The 16765-nt window shown below is 42.0% G+C and overlaps 1 protein-coding gene across 7 annotated transcripts in view; it reads right to left on the bottom strand.

Moving 5' to 3' along the window:
• The window catches only part of Wrn (WRN RecQ like helicase), a 136400-nt gene that overhangs the window by 51445 nt on the left and 68190 nt on the right, over positions 1-16765 (bottom strand). For 5 of the 7 annotated variants that reach the window (XR_005494933.2, XR_005494935.2, NM_001427071.1 and 2 more), the window contains 4 exons: positions 16555-16661; positions 7664-7851; positions 5213-5387; positions 1453-1634 (listed from right to left, as the gene is read on the bottom strand). Coding sequence is in view for 5 of the 7 variants with exons in the window: in NM_001427071.1 (NP_001414000.1) it covers positions 1453-1634; positions 5213-5387; positions 7664-7851; positions 16555-16661 (652 nt within the window). In the remaining 2 variants the exon portion in view is untranslated. Of the gene's footprint in view, positions 1-1452; positions 1635-5212; positions 5388-7663; positions 7852-13594; positions 13734-16554; positions 16662-16765 lie in introns of those variants that run through there. The other 2 variants (XM_039095090.2, XM_063275241.1) reach the window with 2 other exon arrangements.

The raw sequence follows: 16765 nt of genomic DNA, 5'->3' as shown, positions 1-16765 counted from the left end.
GCTCCATGTGAGGTAGGAAGGAAGTATGTAGGAGAATGCACAGCCCGTATACAAATACTATGTTGTTTTGTATAAGAGCCTTGAGCATAGTGAGATTTGGGGGGTGGTGTATCTTAAGGGACCCAGAACCAGTCACCATGGATACTAAGTAACAATTGCATGGGTATTTTGGCACAACTATTATTTCCTGATCAATCTTAATGAGATGAACCACTCAGCATATCTTTCAGGACCTACATAAACCATAACCACATCTACTGGTGAGACTGCATTATACAACTCAGGCCGATAATGTTTCCAGCATGCTAGCATAATGCACAAATAAAATAAGATCTGGCCTTAACCAAGTGATATTTGATATATTCCAAATTTAATAGAAGTTTGCATAGATATGTTCTATCCAACTTACTTTAAATTAGTTTTTAAAAGCCTTGATAAAGACTCGGGGTGTCTGGTCTGGAGAGATGGCTTGGCAGCTAAGAATGCTTGCTTTCAGGGGAGCAGAGTTCAGCTCTACGAGTTACAAAGTAAAATATACAGACTATTCCTAGAAAGATCTTAGATTTTATAACAAACTTTTTTACTTAGCTAACCCTACTCTTTTAGCTCCCACTGCCTCGCTTACTCATCAGCCTGCGGAACACTTGAAAGGTCTTTTATGTCCGCAGGTTCACTGCACGAGCTGCACTGGCTTCTTTTCCTGCTTCCCCATAGATAACTGGTAAATAGTGTACCTGCGATTTTGGAAAATGAAGCTGTTAGTTCTAATATAATCTGACAGAATGTAAGTGACAATTTCATTAGTATTTAAGTGGGAAGTTTCCCTTTTCCTGAATTTAGACCATGAATACGCTATTTTATGACAGCACGCTGTCAGTCCACGGTTACATGATTAGGCATTATCGACAAGGTGGTGGTTTTCACTCTTTGAGCAGCGGCGTGCACTTACGGAACTAATCACGGAAACAACAGTAAAGACACTTGAACAAGAATTGGATATGTCTTTTAGAACAAGCACCACTATAGCACTGGGAGGAAAAGCAAAATACACGGTACCTACTTAAATAACACTGGAGCCATAAACACTGGAGCCATAGAACACTGGAGCCATAGAACACTGGGGCCATAAACACTGGAGCCATAGAACACTGGGGCCAGATCACCCAAGGACTTAAAGTGTGAGAGCTGCTCACTGCTGTACAGCAGGGCAGCACGTCACACGGCCTATATGCTATACATCCAGATAGAGTCCTGATCTTGTTAACTCCAGTGGGCTCCCCTATGTAATGAGACTTACCAGAAACACTCTTCAGGGACACTCTGTTGGCTTTGCTCACTTTTCAGCGGCGACCCCCTTTAAACACACTTGCAGATCACTTGACATTTTGACTCAGATACTTTCTTGGAAAGGAAAAATGGAATTTGTATGGGGAAAAGAATAAGCATTTTTACCTAGTTGTGTTAAAGTCTGCTGGAGCCCAGAGCAAGTGACAGGAACTCTGAAGTCCATCACGGCCAGCTCTTCCGATTTCCTGGTAATAGGACTCCATTTCCTTGGGAGCGCCGTAGTGAATAACTTTGCGAATGTCGGCTTTATTAATGCCCATTCCAAAGGCTATAGTAGCTACAACACACTGGGAATGAACAACAACGCAGTCAAAATCACATTCAACTTAACTAAACTTACAAAATCAAACTGTAACTGCTCACCAATGTAAAACTAAACTAAATGTAACTTTACTTACATACAGACTAAAACATAACCTATCCAAGTACAGATTAAAAGTTAGTGACCATAAATTGTGATTTCTGTTCATCTCTATAAGAAGGAGCAAATAAAGGAGTTTCTCCGGATACCCAAAGCTATGGGAAACAGTTACTATAGTAAGTAAAGTTTTTGTATTATGACCAAGTTTCAAGTGTCCTCTCCTGGTGTGAGAGTGCATCATTCTAAGGATAATATCAGTCATTACACCAAGTGAAATGCAGCCAATGAGGAATCGTTAAGATGGGTCAGTACCAGGAGCATAAAACTGTCAAATGACCAATGTGAAGGAACCTACCAAAATAAAGTTTATACAGTTGGGGAAAACTCACGGGAGAACTAGGGATGAGTACCCAGAAAAAAAATCTTTAATAATAAGAATATAAAAAATATGTGCAAGAACCATAACCATGTGTTATGAAGATTAAAGGTAAGATACTTAAGTTGGCAACCATAAAACGGCTAACCAGAGTTAAGATCTAAACCAACAGGGAAAGAAAAGAGGTCCAGGGCTGCAGACATGGGAGGGAAAGGCTGGTGAAGTTTCAGCATTTTTAATGGGGAATCAGTAGAGAATCATAAAAACTGACAAAAACTAAAATAGCATCATAAGCAAATTATGTCAGGGTAGAGCAATAAACACCTCCACAGTCAGAGCGAAGGCTTGGGAGACAGGAGGGGACAAGATGTCTCATTGAAGACACAACAGTAAAATGTAATGATGTTAGCAGCGTATGTTCTAGGACCGTCCAGGAGAACGACAGGAAGGAGAAAGGAGGAACAGAGGAAAGGAAAACAACAGAAGCTCCTAAACAAACCAGACACGCAAAGGCTGGGGGAGAGAGTGGGGATGACGGCACAGGTGTGGACAGTGAAAGCGGAGGGTGAAGAAGCCAGTTCAATCCAGCTAGCAGTTAATAACCAATGGAATTCGCAGCTTCACTGGGTTATTTTTTCATCTGATGTTAACTAATCTATTAACCAGATTTCCAAACTACACCTATTCACTTTTCAGATATAAATGAAAGCTATTTTACCAAATAAGCCATTCATCATTTCATTAAAAAAGAAAAATCCGCCTTAAACTGGCAAATGTAGGAAGGATGAAAACTAAGGGCTGGGATAACATTTGAGAACAAACAGTTATAAACAAACAATGGAAGGCTAACGGACATGGGGTTTGAGGATACACCACAGAAAGGAAGTTCCCTTTGTGTCTAAAATTACACAATAGAAATGGTGCTAAGCTTCAGTCCATGTGAGGAGCTGCAGAGGTCGCCTCTGTGCCTGCCATACAATAAAATCCACTGTAAGAAGTCTGCTTAGAAATCATCACACTTCTCAACTCAGTAGGCACTCAACAAACAACAAAAAGTCCCAGACGACTGAGTCCAGACAATCCTACACTGACGATAGCATGTATTTCACCGTGCTAAGAAAGGGAAAGGTCCTGAAACACATGTGAAGCTTTTGAACTAGGACCAGGAAGGATTCTACAAGACCAGCTGTTAGAGAAACCACAATCTGATGCTGGCAACTATTCTAGCTAATATAAACCTTAACTTTTATAATATGGATTCGTGTTACTGACTTTCTGCATTAGGAAGAGAAAATACAGCAGGGCATGCACAAATACAGATAGGTAGGTAGGGAGGGAGGGAGGGAGGTAAATAGATAAGCTTCACAAATTAACTGTAATGAAAGATCACTGAAGATTTTTTAAAGCCATCTTTTAAAACATTAATGCTTCGATCAAAGTATACATTGGCAGTGTGGTGGTTTGAATGAGAATGGCCCGCATAGGTTCCTATGTTTGAATATTGATCCATAGGTGGTCGAACTTTTTGAGAATTAGAAGTGTGTCCGTGTTGGAAAGGGTGGGTTTTAAGGCTGGCTTTGAGATTTCAAAAGCTCATGGCATCCTGGCTAGCTCTCCGCATGGTGCTTAGGCTGTCAGCTCCTGCTCCAGCACCGTGCTCCAGCACCGTGCTCCAGCTCCTGCTCCAGCACCGTGCTCCAGCACCATGCTCCAGCTCCTGCTCCAGCACCGTGCTCCAGCACCGTGCTCCAGCTCCTGCTCCAGCTCCTGCTCCAGCTCCTGTTCCAGCACCGTGCTCCAACTCCTGCTCCAGCACCGTGCTCCAGCACTGTGCTCCAGCTCCTGTTCCAGCACTGTGCTCCAGCACTGTGCTCCAGCACTGTGCTCCAGCACCGTGCTCCAGCACTGTGCTCCAGCACCGTGCTCCAGCACCGTGCTCCAGCTCCTGCTCCAGCACCGTGCTCCAGCACCGTGCTCCAGCTCCTGCTCCAGCACTGTGCTCCAGCTCCTGCTCCAGCACCGTGCTCCAGCACCGTGCTCCAGCTCCTGCTCCAGCTCCTGCTCCAGCACCATGCTCCAGCTCCTGCTCCAGCACCATGCTCCAGCTCCTGCTCCAGCTCCAGCACCGTGCTCCAGCTCCTGTTCCAGCACTGTGCTCCAGCACCATGCTCCAGCTCCTGCTCTAGCTCCTGCTCCAGCACTGTGCTCCAGCACTGTGCTCCAGCTCCTGCTCCCCAGCTCCTGCTCCAGCTCCTGCTCCAGCACCGTGCTCCAGCACCATGCCTACCTCAGTGCAACACACTCTCCACAGTGACCACAGGCCCCTCCCGAAACTGGAGGCCCCAGCAAACCACTTCTTCTGTAAGCTGCCTTGGTCAGTAGCACAACAGAAGAGTACCTAAGACAGTCAGTAAGCCAGACACATACAACATAGTACCCTATTGCTGAAGTGGGAAATATCAATAAATCTGCACAAAAGCCTCTCATAAGCCCTAGAGCTGTTCCTCCCATTGGAAAGGACAGGAAGGATGACAATAGATGCTTTCGGGTGGCAGGTGAGCATCATTACCCATAGATGCCTCTCATCTTTAAGCTGCCTGGCCACCCAACGCAGCCTTCCTGTGAGGGTCTAACTTCTCTCAGTGTCCCGTGACTGTGCCATTCCTACCGCCCACCTTCCCCTCCAACCACTCCAAACTACTTCCTCTCTGAGCCCAGGCTATACTCATGTGACAGTGTGTTTGCACTTGCTGCTTCTTCCTGGGGCTCTATAGCTAATCCCTTTGCCCTTGTCACCTTTGCTCTTATTACCTACTGACCTGGTAAACTTGACATACTTAAACTCTCCTCAAATCTCATCTTCCTCGATAGTCACTCATTACAAAACCTGCTTTGACAGAGCTAGAGTTGCCTCTCTGTGTAGCTCAGTAACCGATCCTATTTGCTATGTGCGTTAAGCTGTAGGGTTTAGTACATCCATTTTTACTATACAGTGATTACCCTTATCAGAATAGTGATACTGTGCTTAATACAACAATTTTGTTTAAAAAAAAAACTGGTGCATAAATGTTTGACAGATGCGTATACTTGCCATGAAGAATTCAAAGAAAGATGGTGGGTCCGCGTACCTGGATTTCATCTCTCAGGAACCTATGATGAATGTCCTTCCTTTCGCTAATTTTCATGCCGGCGTGGTATGCCTGGCAGGCTACATTCAGTTTCCCAAGTTCAACAGTAACTTGTTCTGTCACTTTTCTCGAAGGACAATAGATGATGGTTGGACCTTCGAATTCCCAGGCAGAACTGTGGAGAGGGTGGGGAAGAGGTAGAGAGATGGAGAAAGCAAACGCACCCGTTACATGTGTGTTTCATCGTAGTTTAGGGGTCGTCTTTCATGATCTTTGCCTTCTACTAAGTAAAAGTCTTAAAGAAGTCGGCAGACGGAAAAACACTTCAACTCCCTGAAACTCTAAAACCTTCTGGAAAGAAAATGTGGAAATGTAGTGTATGAATGCAAAATTCTGGCATTCGATATTGGCCCAAATTAAAGTTAAAACCAGAAATGATTTTGTTTTAGAAAAAAGTTGATTTTAAAACTACAAGGTATGGATACAAATATGTCTAGAAAGTCAGTACAATAGGTTAGTCTTTTCTTGTTTAAGAGATAAGAGAATATTTCATTGTTGCATAAAATATTATATAAGATTGAAAGATAAAATTTTACTCCAAGGTTTAAGGCTTGTGTCTGCAGATGATAAACCTAGAAGTTATCTGTGGAATACATCAAGTAGCACCAAGGAGATAGATGTGTTATGAGAGATTATAGAAATCTGGGCTCAAAATTTATCTCCACCACCAGGATTTATATAAATATGAGAATGTATTCGCACGAGATATTATAAGGCAAACGATGCCAAATGGGAAAACACAGTATCACAAAGAGAAGACGGAAGAAGGCACTTTTTTTAAAAATATTTATTTTGTATATGAGCACACTGTCACTGTCTTCAGACACACCAGAAGAGGGCATCCGATCTCATTACAGGTGGTTGTGAGCCCCCGTGTGGTTGCTGGGAATTGAACTCAGAACCTTTGGAAGAGCAGTCAGTGCTTTTAACCACTGAGCCATCTTCCCCCGGGGAAGGCACTTTTAAAAAAAATACATATGTATTATGTATATGTATATATATATACATATATATATTTAATATATATATTTAAGAAAGAAGAGGCTCTCTATAAAAAATAACCATAGATATTAAAAATAATGTGCATCGAAAAGAACCAAAGGTCAGAGGTTAGGTAATGATGTGACTACAGAAACATCCAGTTTAGAAGCCTGTGACAAGAGAACCTGTCCCTTTACTGGGAAAGGGACTTGTAACAACGGATTCAAGGGCTCAGCTCGAGCAGCGAAGCACGATCAGTATGCTCAGCACATTCCTGCCCTAGTCAGAACGGCAAGCATTGCTCAGGTGCTGCTTAAAGTACCAGCCACGAGGAAATCTAGCCCTTTCTTAACCGAGGACCCGGCTTTCCATTCTCACCCTTTCTGGAAGAGGAAAACACTGAAAACACTCTATGTTCTTACTCACATGGATTTAGGTTGTACTGGTATTGGCGGGAGGAAATTATGTTGCACTATTCAGAACACTTCGCATAATGAAAATACCAGTGTTTCACTCAGCAGGCAGGACAGAGGACATGGCATTATAAGGGTTCTTAGTATACACAATGAAGCAAAATGTATTTTACAAAACAGATCTTAACGGACAGCCCGTCAGTAAAATACAGACGGACATAGGCACTTCCTTATGCTAGAGGACTTAACTAGATCGCCGGTAAAGAGCATCTAGGAGTCCTTGGAACAGTACAGACTCCATACACACTATTTTTAAAAGTCCCTCCAACAGAGAGAGATCATCTAATCAGTAAGGCAGACAGAACGCATAAGAAGAGCTCGTGTCATTTGTTCATTTAGTTGTAAATTATTAAAAGCATATGTCCTATTCGAATAACTGTATCAGAAGAATTAGCTCTTGCCCACACCTCCTCCGCCCTTACAAAATACAAATGCTTCGAACACCATGCGAGAGTGGACCAGCAGAGGGTAAGGCCAGTGGTCAGAGAAAACTGGAGCAAAGCAATGGCTCCTGGCTGTGACAGGACCACTGCACTCATGGACTCCGAGTAGTTACGGCCGTCTGCACTAGATCAAGCCCCACGCCTGACCGAGGGATGCACTGTAGACAGCTGGTAGCTTCTGGGAGAGGAAGAGTAGCTTCCCCTAGCGGTACAGCTCCTGACTAGCTGTCCACACAGTCGTGGACTCCCTGTACCCAGAGCATATGGACAGCACACAGGAGAACTGGTGTGTTAGTTACGAATGAAAGATGGTGAAAAGCTGGGGCACAGTGCAGTGATAGAGTGGACCTGGGACAAGTTGCGAGGGTAACAAGGGGTGAATATGATCAAACTGCTCTATGAAATCCTAACGGAACTAATATACATCAAAAAAAGAGATAGAAAAAGTAAAATAACTCCTTTAAAAGTAACATCCTCTATTGTTCTACGTTCACCTTGTCTTTCGGACGAGAAATGGCTTTAGATCCTGAAGTATATTCCCTGTTTTCCGTTCAACTTCTAAGTAGAGATTGGGTCGGTCAAACCCAGTGCAGGTGATGTGAGGGTCTTTCAAGTTTAAGCACCGTATAATGTCTTCCCGGATGGAAGAGCTCGCGGTAGCAGAGAGGGCAATGACTGGAACCTGGGTGAAATACAATACAAACGGATTTTTAAAAGGCAGGAAGCTCATTGATTTTCACTGTCTTCTGACAAACTAACAGTCATGACCATATAGGAATTATGTCCAAGACACTCAGGCTATCGTTTTGGTTTGTTCGAACATTTACTTCCTTTTGTCACGTTGGGGAGGGAACCCAGGACCTTGGGCATGCTTAGTGCGTTCTCTACCAGCGAGCTGCATGCCCTAAGGAAAGAGAAAAATGTTTTTAAAAGAGAAAAGTTATCTTCTACTTAATTAATCAAACACTAAATCCGTAAGATTTCAATGTGATTTATCTTGTTCCACTAAATTAAAACTACTTATTAGCCATTTATATATTAGTTCTTATAGAGGCAGAGATTATATCTTTTTTTAATAATCTGCAACTCACAGTACATACGCTCTGGCAGGGTTATAAATTTAATAACCTAGCCACGTAAATCAATTCATCTTTTATTTCATTTTCATCATAATTATATTGGCACCTGGCTTTTCAGCTTTTCAGGTGTTGGAAGAGTCTTCCAACACCCTTGGCAACCTCTCTTTGGTCTTACTGAGCTCTCAATGCCATCCTGGATATACCAAATGCATACAAAGTGAGACACGTGTGACTACCTGAATCTTTAAGCAACCGACTCAAAGGCTGTTTCCTAGCAGTTCTCGAATGGGCAAGCAGCAGGGTCAGCAGGCACAATAAGTAGCAGGAAATACACAATTTCATTCGGAAATTCACGGTAGGCCAGCAAAGTAACTCCCATGTAATTGTTTCATATTTGTATCACTATTACAATGGGGATACACTCAACCATGGTACCATTTCATTATCAGAAAAAAAGGGTTGGGGATTTAGCTCAGTGGTAGAGCGCTTGCCTAGCAAGCACAAGGCCCTGGGTTCAGTCCTTAGCTCCGAGAAAAAAAAGAAAAGAAAAAAAGGCTGTCTTAAAATTTATTTCTAAGTCATTGGCTATTCTATCGCTAAGAATTCAATTTTTTAAAAATATTTTGTTACCTGTTACAGACAGAGGAAACAGCATCCTAATAAAATTATTCAAACATAATACTGTGACTACCTCATAAACTAATTAAAGCATTTATCTTCTATCTAATTATAAATGTGTATACAGTTTGCTATTTTGCAAAGAAATATGTATACAATTTGACTTAAATTAAAACAAAATACAGTCTCTTAGGGAATATGTATGACCAAAGTATATTATATACATTATGGAAACATAATAAAACTCATTATTTTAAACAATATAAATTAATAAAAATGAAAATGCCCAATATAAAATAAATATTACCAATAAAAATATAGATTCAGACAAAACTTCAAGCATTATTTAATTTTTGTTGGCTTAGAAAAATAAAGCTTATTTTCAGTCATATACAAAAAGGAACAGTTAAGGGGCTAAAAGCATGGCTCAGTGGGAAAATACTAGCCTGTCAAGGCTCTGGGTTTGGTCCTCGGCAGTAAATTAATTAAGAAACAGCTAGTGTTACAATTAAAATAACTTAATTAGATTAAAACTTATCCAAAGACATACAAAAATAAACCAATTCAATGAAACCAAGTAATTAGGATCATTTTTTTGTATTGTCTATTTTTAAATTTGTGAAACCACTTAAAAATGTAACTCCACATTAATCTTCTGGTTAATAATCAGACTGTTCTCTATGTTGGGAATGTATATTCAGTGATTAAGTCATGCAAAGCCCTGTTTTTGAAGAACTCAGATTCTCTAATCAAGCATTACAATGGTTGATTAGTGGTCGATATAAAATACTATAACAGATATAAAAGCCTGACAATAAGGACTCCTAGGTTAGAGGACCCTGTTGGGGTGGGAACACACTTCTGTGATCCCAGCACTCAGGAGAATGAAGAAAAGGAGAAAAGGGTTGGAGTTTGCCCCCCAGCTACACAGTGAAACCCTGTCTAAAAGAATCAAAAACTAAAAGTAAAAAACAAAAAAGAACACCAGTTATTAGATGTGGGACCGTGCTGTTTAACCCCTAAGTTGCTGTGTCTCACCTCCGTAAAATGGCTATATGTCAAGCCACAAATATCAAACGAGACAGAATATCAAAACATGCTAAGTGGGTTGGCACAGTTGGAAGCGTTTGTTATATAAACATAAAGACCTAAATTCACACACACACGCACACACGCACACACACACACACACACACACACACACACACACACACACATATATATGCGCCAGGGACCAGCCTTGGCTGAGGGCGGGTGGGGACCACAGATGAGTGGATACAAGAGCTGTGAAGGGAAGGAAGGATCAGACATGAGAGACAGGACAGAGAGGAAGCACATCTCACTATGGCTTTTCCTTCTCTGACAACTTCTGTCTCTTTCAAGCTTTACTTATACATAAAATCATTTCCTCAGAAATTGTATTCATTGATTATATATCTTTTCAAAATACATTTTCTTCTAAAGTCTTCCTTGACTACGTAAGAAGACTGAGAGAGCAACAAAGACAGCAAACAGTAATTTTTTTTAATTGGGAGGGGTTTTCTGACTAGACAAATCCTAACAGAGCTGTTAACACTCGCAAACAGCAATTTAACTAAAAATTAACATTACGATAAAATCAATTTTCTTTAAACTCAGTATCTTCTTCCCTCTGATTGGTGTCGTAAGCCTTGTGGTCACAGAAATGCTGGACAGGTTGCCTCTATTTGAATTTGATTCTGTTTCAGTTTGGCATAGGATTAACAGGTCACGGTTAGTTCCTACCACCTATTATATCCAAATATTGGCTTTCTATGAAAGTTCAATCTTCAACCCTCATTTAATTCTTCCTTCCCTTCCTCAGTATTTCCTTTATACTTGACATAAAACCGCTGTCCTTTTTCTTTGATTCTTAGAATATTGTGCAGCCCTTTGCTTTAGCAACAGTGTGGTGCCAGTATTACAAGCTGGCATTTCAAGTGTGTGTCACAACACCCAGACGTGTGTGTGCACATATGTATGTACATATGGCGGTGCCAAGGGTCCTGAAGGCGCTGTTTGACAAAGGTGGTGCTTGGACCCCCTGGACCGACCCTTCACTGCCCTGGTGGATATTTGCTGCTCACCTTTTGCTACACTTATGTTTCTCACTGTCAGAGGCCTGGCTCCGAAAGCTAGAGCGGGATAACAAAGAACTGATATAAAACAAGAATGGAATTAATGAAAGTTCCCTGGGAAAATTATGCAGAAAATTGAGTCTTCCTGAGAACTTATCAGTTAAATAAACATTCATATCACCAATGTGTGTTATTAGTAAGCACGAGATAGGGGATTTGAGAAGGGTTATTAAGGAAACTTTACTGATCAGAACTTTGCTTAAGCAAAGGGGCTGAACAAAATTTTAAGAATCAAAGGAAAAGGGTGGTGGTTTTATTCCAAATCTAAAAGAAATATAGAGGTCCCTGGGACTCCCTGGCCAGCCAGTCCATCCCACTTGGCTACCTCCAGGCCAGTGAAAGATCCTGTCTCTGGAAGACAATGTGGATTGTACCCGAGGAACAACACCCGAGAATGGCCTGTAGCCTTCATACGCACATGGACTCCACACATGTGTATCTGAACATGACATACATGAAATATGTACAAAAACATGCTAAGTGCTTAATGTTACTCAGAGTATAGAGCCAACACTTACAAAGGTTCCATTTTAACTGGTATAGCCACAAAATAATGGAGGAGATTCCTTTCTGCATGGAAATTTAAATGGTGGAAAATTTCAAATGCTAGCACATTCCCCACTGACTCTGACAAGAGCTCGACTTAAGAAAAAGTGAAATGAGAGTCAGAGCTACATGGTTGCCAGATCTTTTAGTAAAAACTTCCATTTTTCTTATAAGGTCCTCAGTCAAGCAGGCCGCTAGCAGGAAAAAAAAAATTGTAAACTCACTGCAACATTCCAAAGACACAGTAAGGAATATTGTTATTACAACTAAAAAGTAGAATAAAAAACAACAGTTATGAAAATTAATATGAATGGAACAGATCCCTCAGAAGTTTCCGCATTTTAAAATGTGAAAATATTAGTCAAGGACAATGCTTATAAGCAGCCCGTGAAGCAGTATGGAGAAATGGGGCCATATATCCTCATTTGACGGGCTCCTTCCAGGTCGTCTTTGCGGCTACAGCACAATTATAGTCTAGCCTGTTTAACTTTGAGAAGAGAATTGGTCACATGCTGAATTACACTGGTGTCTACTAATATCAAGTTCTTAGCACAAGGAATTTGCTCTTGTGCTAAATCAGGTTGGCCAGCCTTGATGTCCTTGGTAAGAGACATCAGTTGCTGACAAAGCAAGCCACAAAACCTAATAAATATAAATATAATGCAGATTAATCTTACGGCGCTGAACATTTAGGTGAATCTCAATTATACAATCCATGAAACAAAGGCTGAGAGAAAATATAACTATCCTTTTTCTAAACTGGATCCTGTAACTACTTTACTCTCTGCCTGATGCAATTTTAGTTAATCTCTTATTCTGGTTACTTGGTGTCTATCATTCTGATCTTCTCAATTGGTCCTTATGACAAATTAATAGGAAGAGTCTATATACCTCATGGTCTGGAAAATATGTCCCCCTGCTTATATACAAATTTGAAGGCTATGCAGAACGTTCCCCTGGCTGTTCCTTTTGTGATTCCTTCCAAATGGACTCTTCATGCTAATCATTTGGTGATTTTGAGCATTTTTAGCTTTGCTATACTAATTTGGTGTAGTGAATCCAACAGTAATCCCAGTATAACAGGATCAAAACGGTAAGATCAAGGTGACTAAGGAAACTAATATCCACCAGGTGGCGTTTCTTACCACCGCCTAACAGAGTCAGTCCTTAAAAACACAGGGGAAAAGGATCTTCAGCCACTGCTGGAGGAACAAACCTGCCAAGACTCGTAACTGTAGGAACATGCTGTTTCATCACTGGGAGAATTGGAAACGAGCTCATTATGTCCAGAGTTAGAGATAATAAAATATTTAATTCCACCTGAAGAGTATTCGAGGACCGCTTAAAATATTTAACACTCCCTTAGCACAATCCTAGAATCAAAGGCCTAAGCGAGGATTACAAAAGCAGCCTTCTTCGTTTCCAATCCCACAGCTCTCTGTCTCATTAAACCAGTGGGAGCCAGTCCTTCAGAGCAGTGCTCAGTGACTTGCCCTGTGGGAACAGTGACCTGCCCTGTGGGAACACCTTCATCTGCCCTGCCCCCCCATGTACGGACCCTGCTATAGGCGCTATTCGTCTTTCTGTATGGCCCGTGCCATTCCACGCATAATGTATAATTTATTTCTATTGCTTCTACTTTCCTGGATGCAGATCTCAACTCCTTCACTGGACTACGAGCTACCTAAGGGCAGAGAATATAACTTGTCTCTTTCAAGCCATTTGCATTGAAATCAGCACAGTGTACTGTGGTATAGCTATTTATTACCCAACTCGTTTATAACACCTATATAGGGAAGTTACTTCGCTAATCCCCAGCTTTCTGGCCAGAATTAATTGATTGATTCATGTAACTATTGAGCAACTGCCAGACACTACCCTGCTTCTATAAACCAAAAGGAAAAGAAAAGCTCCCTCTTGGTCTGGTTTAGATACAAATTGCCTCATCTGGGTGTGGAAGGGTGAATCTCCAGGTAATAGACCCAACCCCTGAGAGGTGATTGGATAATGAGGGCTATGAGCTCACCTGGTGGTTTAGTTCGGTGATGGATTCCATTAAGAATCTGATGCCGTCACTTTGTAATGACAGTGCAAGACGACACAGCACAAACCTCAGTGAGGTGTGGTAGCGTCAGTCCGTGCCTTCCTTGGGTGAATACGGCATACTGCACGGAAGACACAGAACCACAGGACAGATTCAGAAGGATCGCCTAGAACGCGCTATTGAAATCGACTGAAGATGGAAACCAAGAAGCTGCTGAAACAGCCCACAGGAAGGATGATGTAGGCTGGCACCATGGATGTGGCAGCGATCAAGACAGAAGCAATTAGCGTCTGTGTAGCCGTGGAAGATCACTCACAGGATTTCCTTACTGGTGAAATGTATGGTGCAGAGTGGTCAAGAGAAAAGCACTGCCAGGCAGAGTGGTACACACTTGCAACCCAGGCACTGGGGACACCGAGGCAGGGGAATCTCTTATTTAGTCATGGCTGCAGGGCAAAACTCTCTGGTGCTGCTATTAAAAAAGATGAGCGCGGGGTTGGGGATTTAGCTCAGTGGTAGAGCGCTTGCCTAGCAGGCGCAAGGCCCTGGGTTCGGTCCCCAGCTCCGAAAAAAAGAAAAAAGAAAAAAAAAAAAAAAAAGGTGAGCGAGTCTGAGGGAAAAGCGGAGAGTGTGGGGAGAACATCAGGAGTCAGTTTTGGATGGCGTAAGTTTGAGATACCTATTAGGAACCCAAGTAGCAAGCAAGCCCTTACGTTGCAATTACGTGTATACACGTAGCCTATAAATTTCCTATAATGTGTGTGATTTATATCCAATAAAACTGCTAAAACAAAATGTAGTGCTGGCAAGTAGGCAGGGGAACTCAGTCACCTCTTGGTGGTACAAATCCAAGTTGTAAATCTGTGCGTTCACCATAATTGGATGGTATTTGAGCACAGAAGAGAGAAAGTCCAAAGCAGTGTACCAGGGATCCCAACCTTAATAAAACATCAAGGTACAAAGGAACAGAAAGGAGGTGAGAAGGGCAGGCTGGGAAAGAAAGAAAACAAGGGAAACGTGCTGTCCTTTGACAACTGAAAAAATCTGATGGTATTAATGGCTGACTTAACGAACGGTGCTGAAGGTTAACTGAGATCAGAGTGTCTGACCCCAGGCCAGACACACATGTAGATCTCAAAGTACATTCGTTTGCTACTGTTGTTGACTTGTTTCCTTAATCACTGCTGAATCAAATCTTTATGAGACAACCCAAACAGAAAAAAGGTAATTTAAACATAGCAATTTGCTATTGATATGTAAGATTGATGATTGATGAAACTCAGTCAGACAATCTCACAGAAAGGATGAAAACTTTCAATGTTTTTCTTGGTTTAACCCATTTAACTGTGAAGATTGTGCACACTGTCTTTCTATCACCAGGACCTAAATATATAAATACAGGCCACTTCGTTAATTCAATCAAAATTAATACAGCAGACTAGAGATCAAAACAAACAAACAAAAACCCCCAAAACCAACAATAACAAAAACAACAACAAAAACAAAACCCAACAGGCTGCCACAAACACATTCAAAAGATTTTCAACAAAGAGTCAATAGCAATTAAGTAGATAAAAGCCCTCTTTTCACCCAGTTGTGGGGAGGGGTGGGCTTCCTGTGTCTTCTCTGTCTTATAGTGTGGGATCAGGCACCTGTCACTGTACTTGACTTCACAAAATGGTACTGCCAGTCTAGAGAGTAGCACTGGGGTCTTCCTAAAAATGAAACCAGCACGTCCCATAGGAACCAGAACCCACGATCCTGCCACTTATTTCAGAAAACTAAAAGTTATGTTCACAGGCCCTCTCCATCCACTACACACCCACCCCCTTATCTACTATGCACCCACCCCCTCCAACCACAGTGGCTTTTTCTAATTTCAGATTCCTGTAATCACCCACAGTCTGAATATACTAAATGAAAAATTATACAAAACAAAACAAAACATATGTTCCTTTATCTTTCCCCTAAGACAGGACAGCCTGAGGCTGTCCTGGCACTCACTCCATAAACCAGGCTCACAGAGATCCACCTACCCCCACCTTCTGAGTGCTGGGATTCAAGGTGTGCACCATCAGCCCCCTGCACTGTAGTCTCAATGATGTCACCCCATCCTCCCCTTGGTCCAGAGCATCCACACAACTCATGCTCTCCCCCATTAGCTATTCACTAACCATCTCGGTTACCAGACACACAGTCAAGCTAGGAAGTGCTTGGGGTTGGGTGCTGCAAACCCTGCTTACTCAAGATCCACAGGGTCAGGGATAAGGACTGTGGTCGCTTTTGTTAGTATACTGTCATAGATATTCATGCTAAAAACTCTTCCCCTGTGCACAATTTACACTGAAGGGGTGTTTCCAGGCATCCATGGGTTCTTGGAACTGTATCCCCTGTCACTAAGGAATGGTAACTGCCATTTTTAACTGGTATATTCAATACTTGTTTTCCAGCTCTTGTCTCAGGGAAGAGCATCCAACCTGTGCCCTGACAGTAGGAATGTGACACGAGACAAAGCTGCACACAAACTTAAAACACTGAGACATCTTTGTGATGTTTTTGAGTAACACAATTTTATGGTTCTTGAGTGTGAACCTTGTAGATGACACCGGAGTAGCTCAATGTCAAACGTTGGACGTTCCTGTTATTAATAATAATTAATGATAATTATTATGCCTTAATAAGCTACATGCCAACTTCAAAAGGAAGCCAACAATAGCATTTTAAAAACTAAATAAGCCCCCCTTGCTCACATCTGATACCCTTCCCTTTTATAGAGAAGTCTTGAGCTGTCTGGACGTGACCCCGTCCTGGAAAGTACTTGACGAAAATGCCACTTCGAGACACTGAAGTGGGGTTGGGGGTTTAGCCTGGTGGCAGAAACACTGGGGTCAATCCTCAGCTGGGATGGGTGGGGCGGGGGCACCAGATCTGGCAAAGCTTACCAGTGGGAGTGCTGTCTTCAGAGAGCCCAGAGTCCTGAATGAACTTCTAAAGTCGTGACCCCACTCAGAAATGCAGTGAGCCTCATCCACAGCAATGAGTGTGATACCTACATGAGAGAAAATATGCAGGGAAAACTAAGGTTCAAAAGGAAAAATGCCATTTAAGTCAATATTGTTTTGTTCCTATTAGAATGTATGCCTTACAAAAAGT

Source organism: Rattus norvegicus, chromosome 16 (genome assembly GCF_036323735.1).
Source record: "Rattus norvegicus strain BN/NHsdMcwi chromosome 16, GRCr8, whole genome shotgun sequence".
In the NCBI taxonomy this organism is placed as follows: Eukaryota; Metazoa; Chordata; class Mammalia; order Rodentia; family Muridae; genus Rattus; species Rattus norvegicus.
The sequence above is the reverse complement of the archived record's forward strand: the minus strand, read 5'-3'. Positions and strand labels throughout refer to the sequence as shown.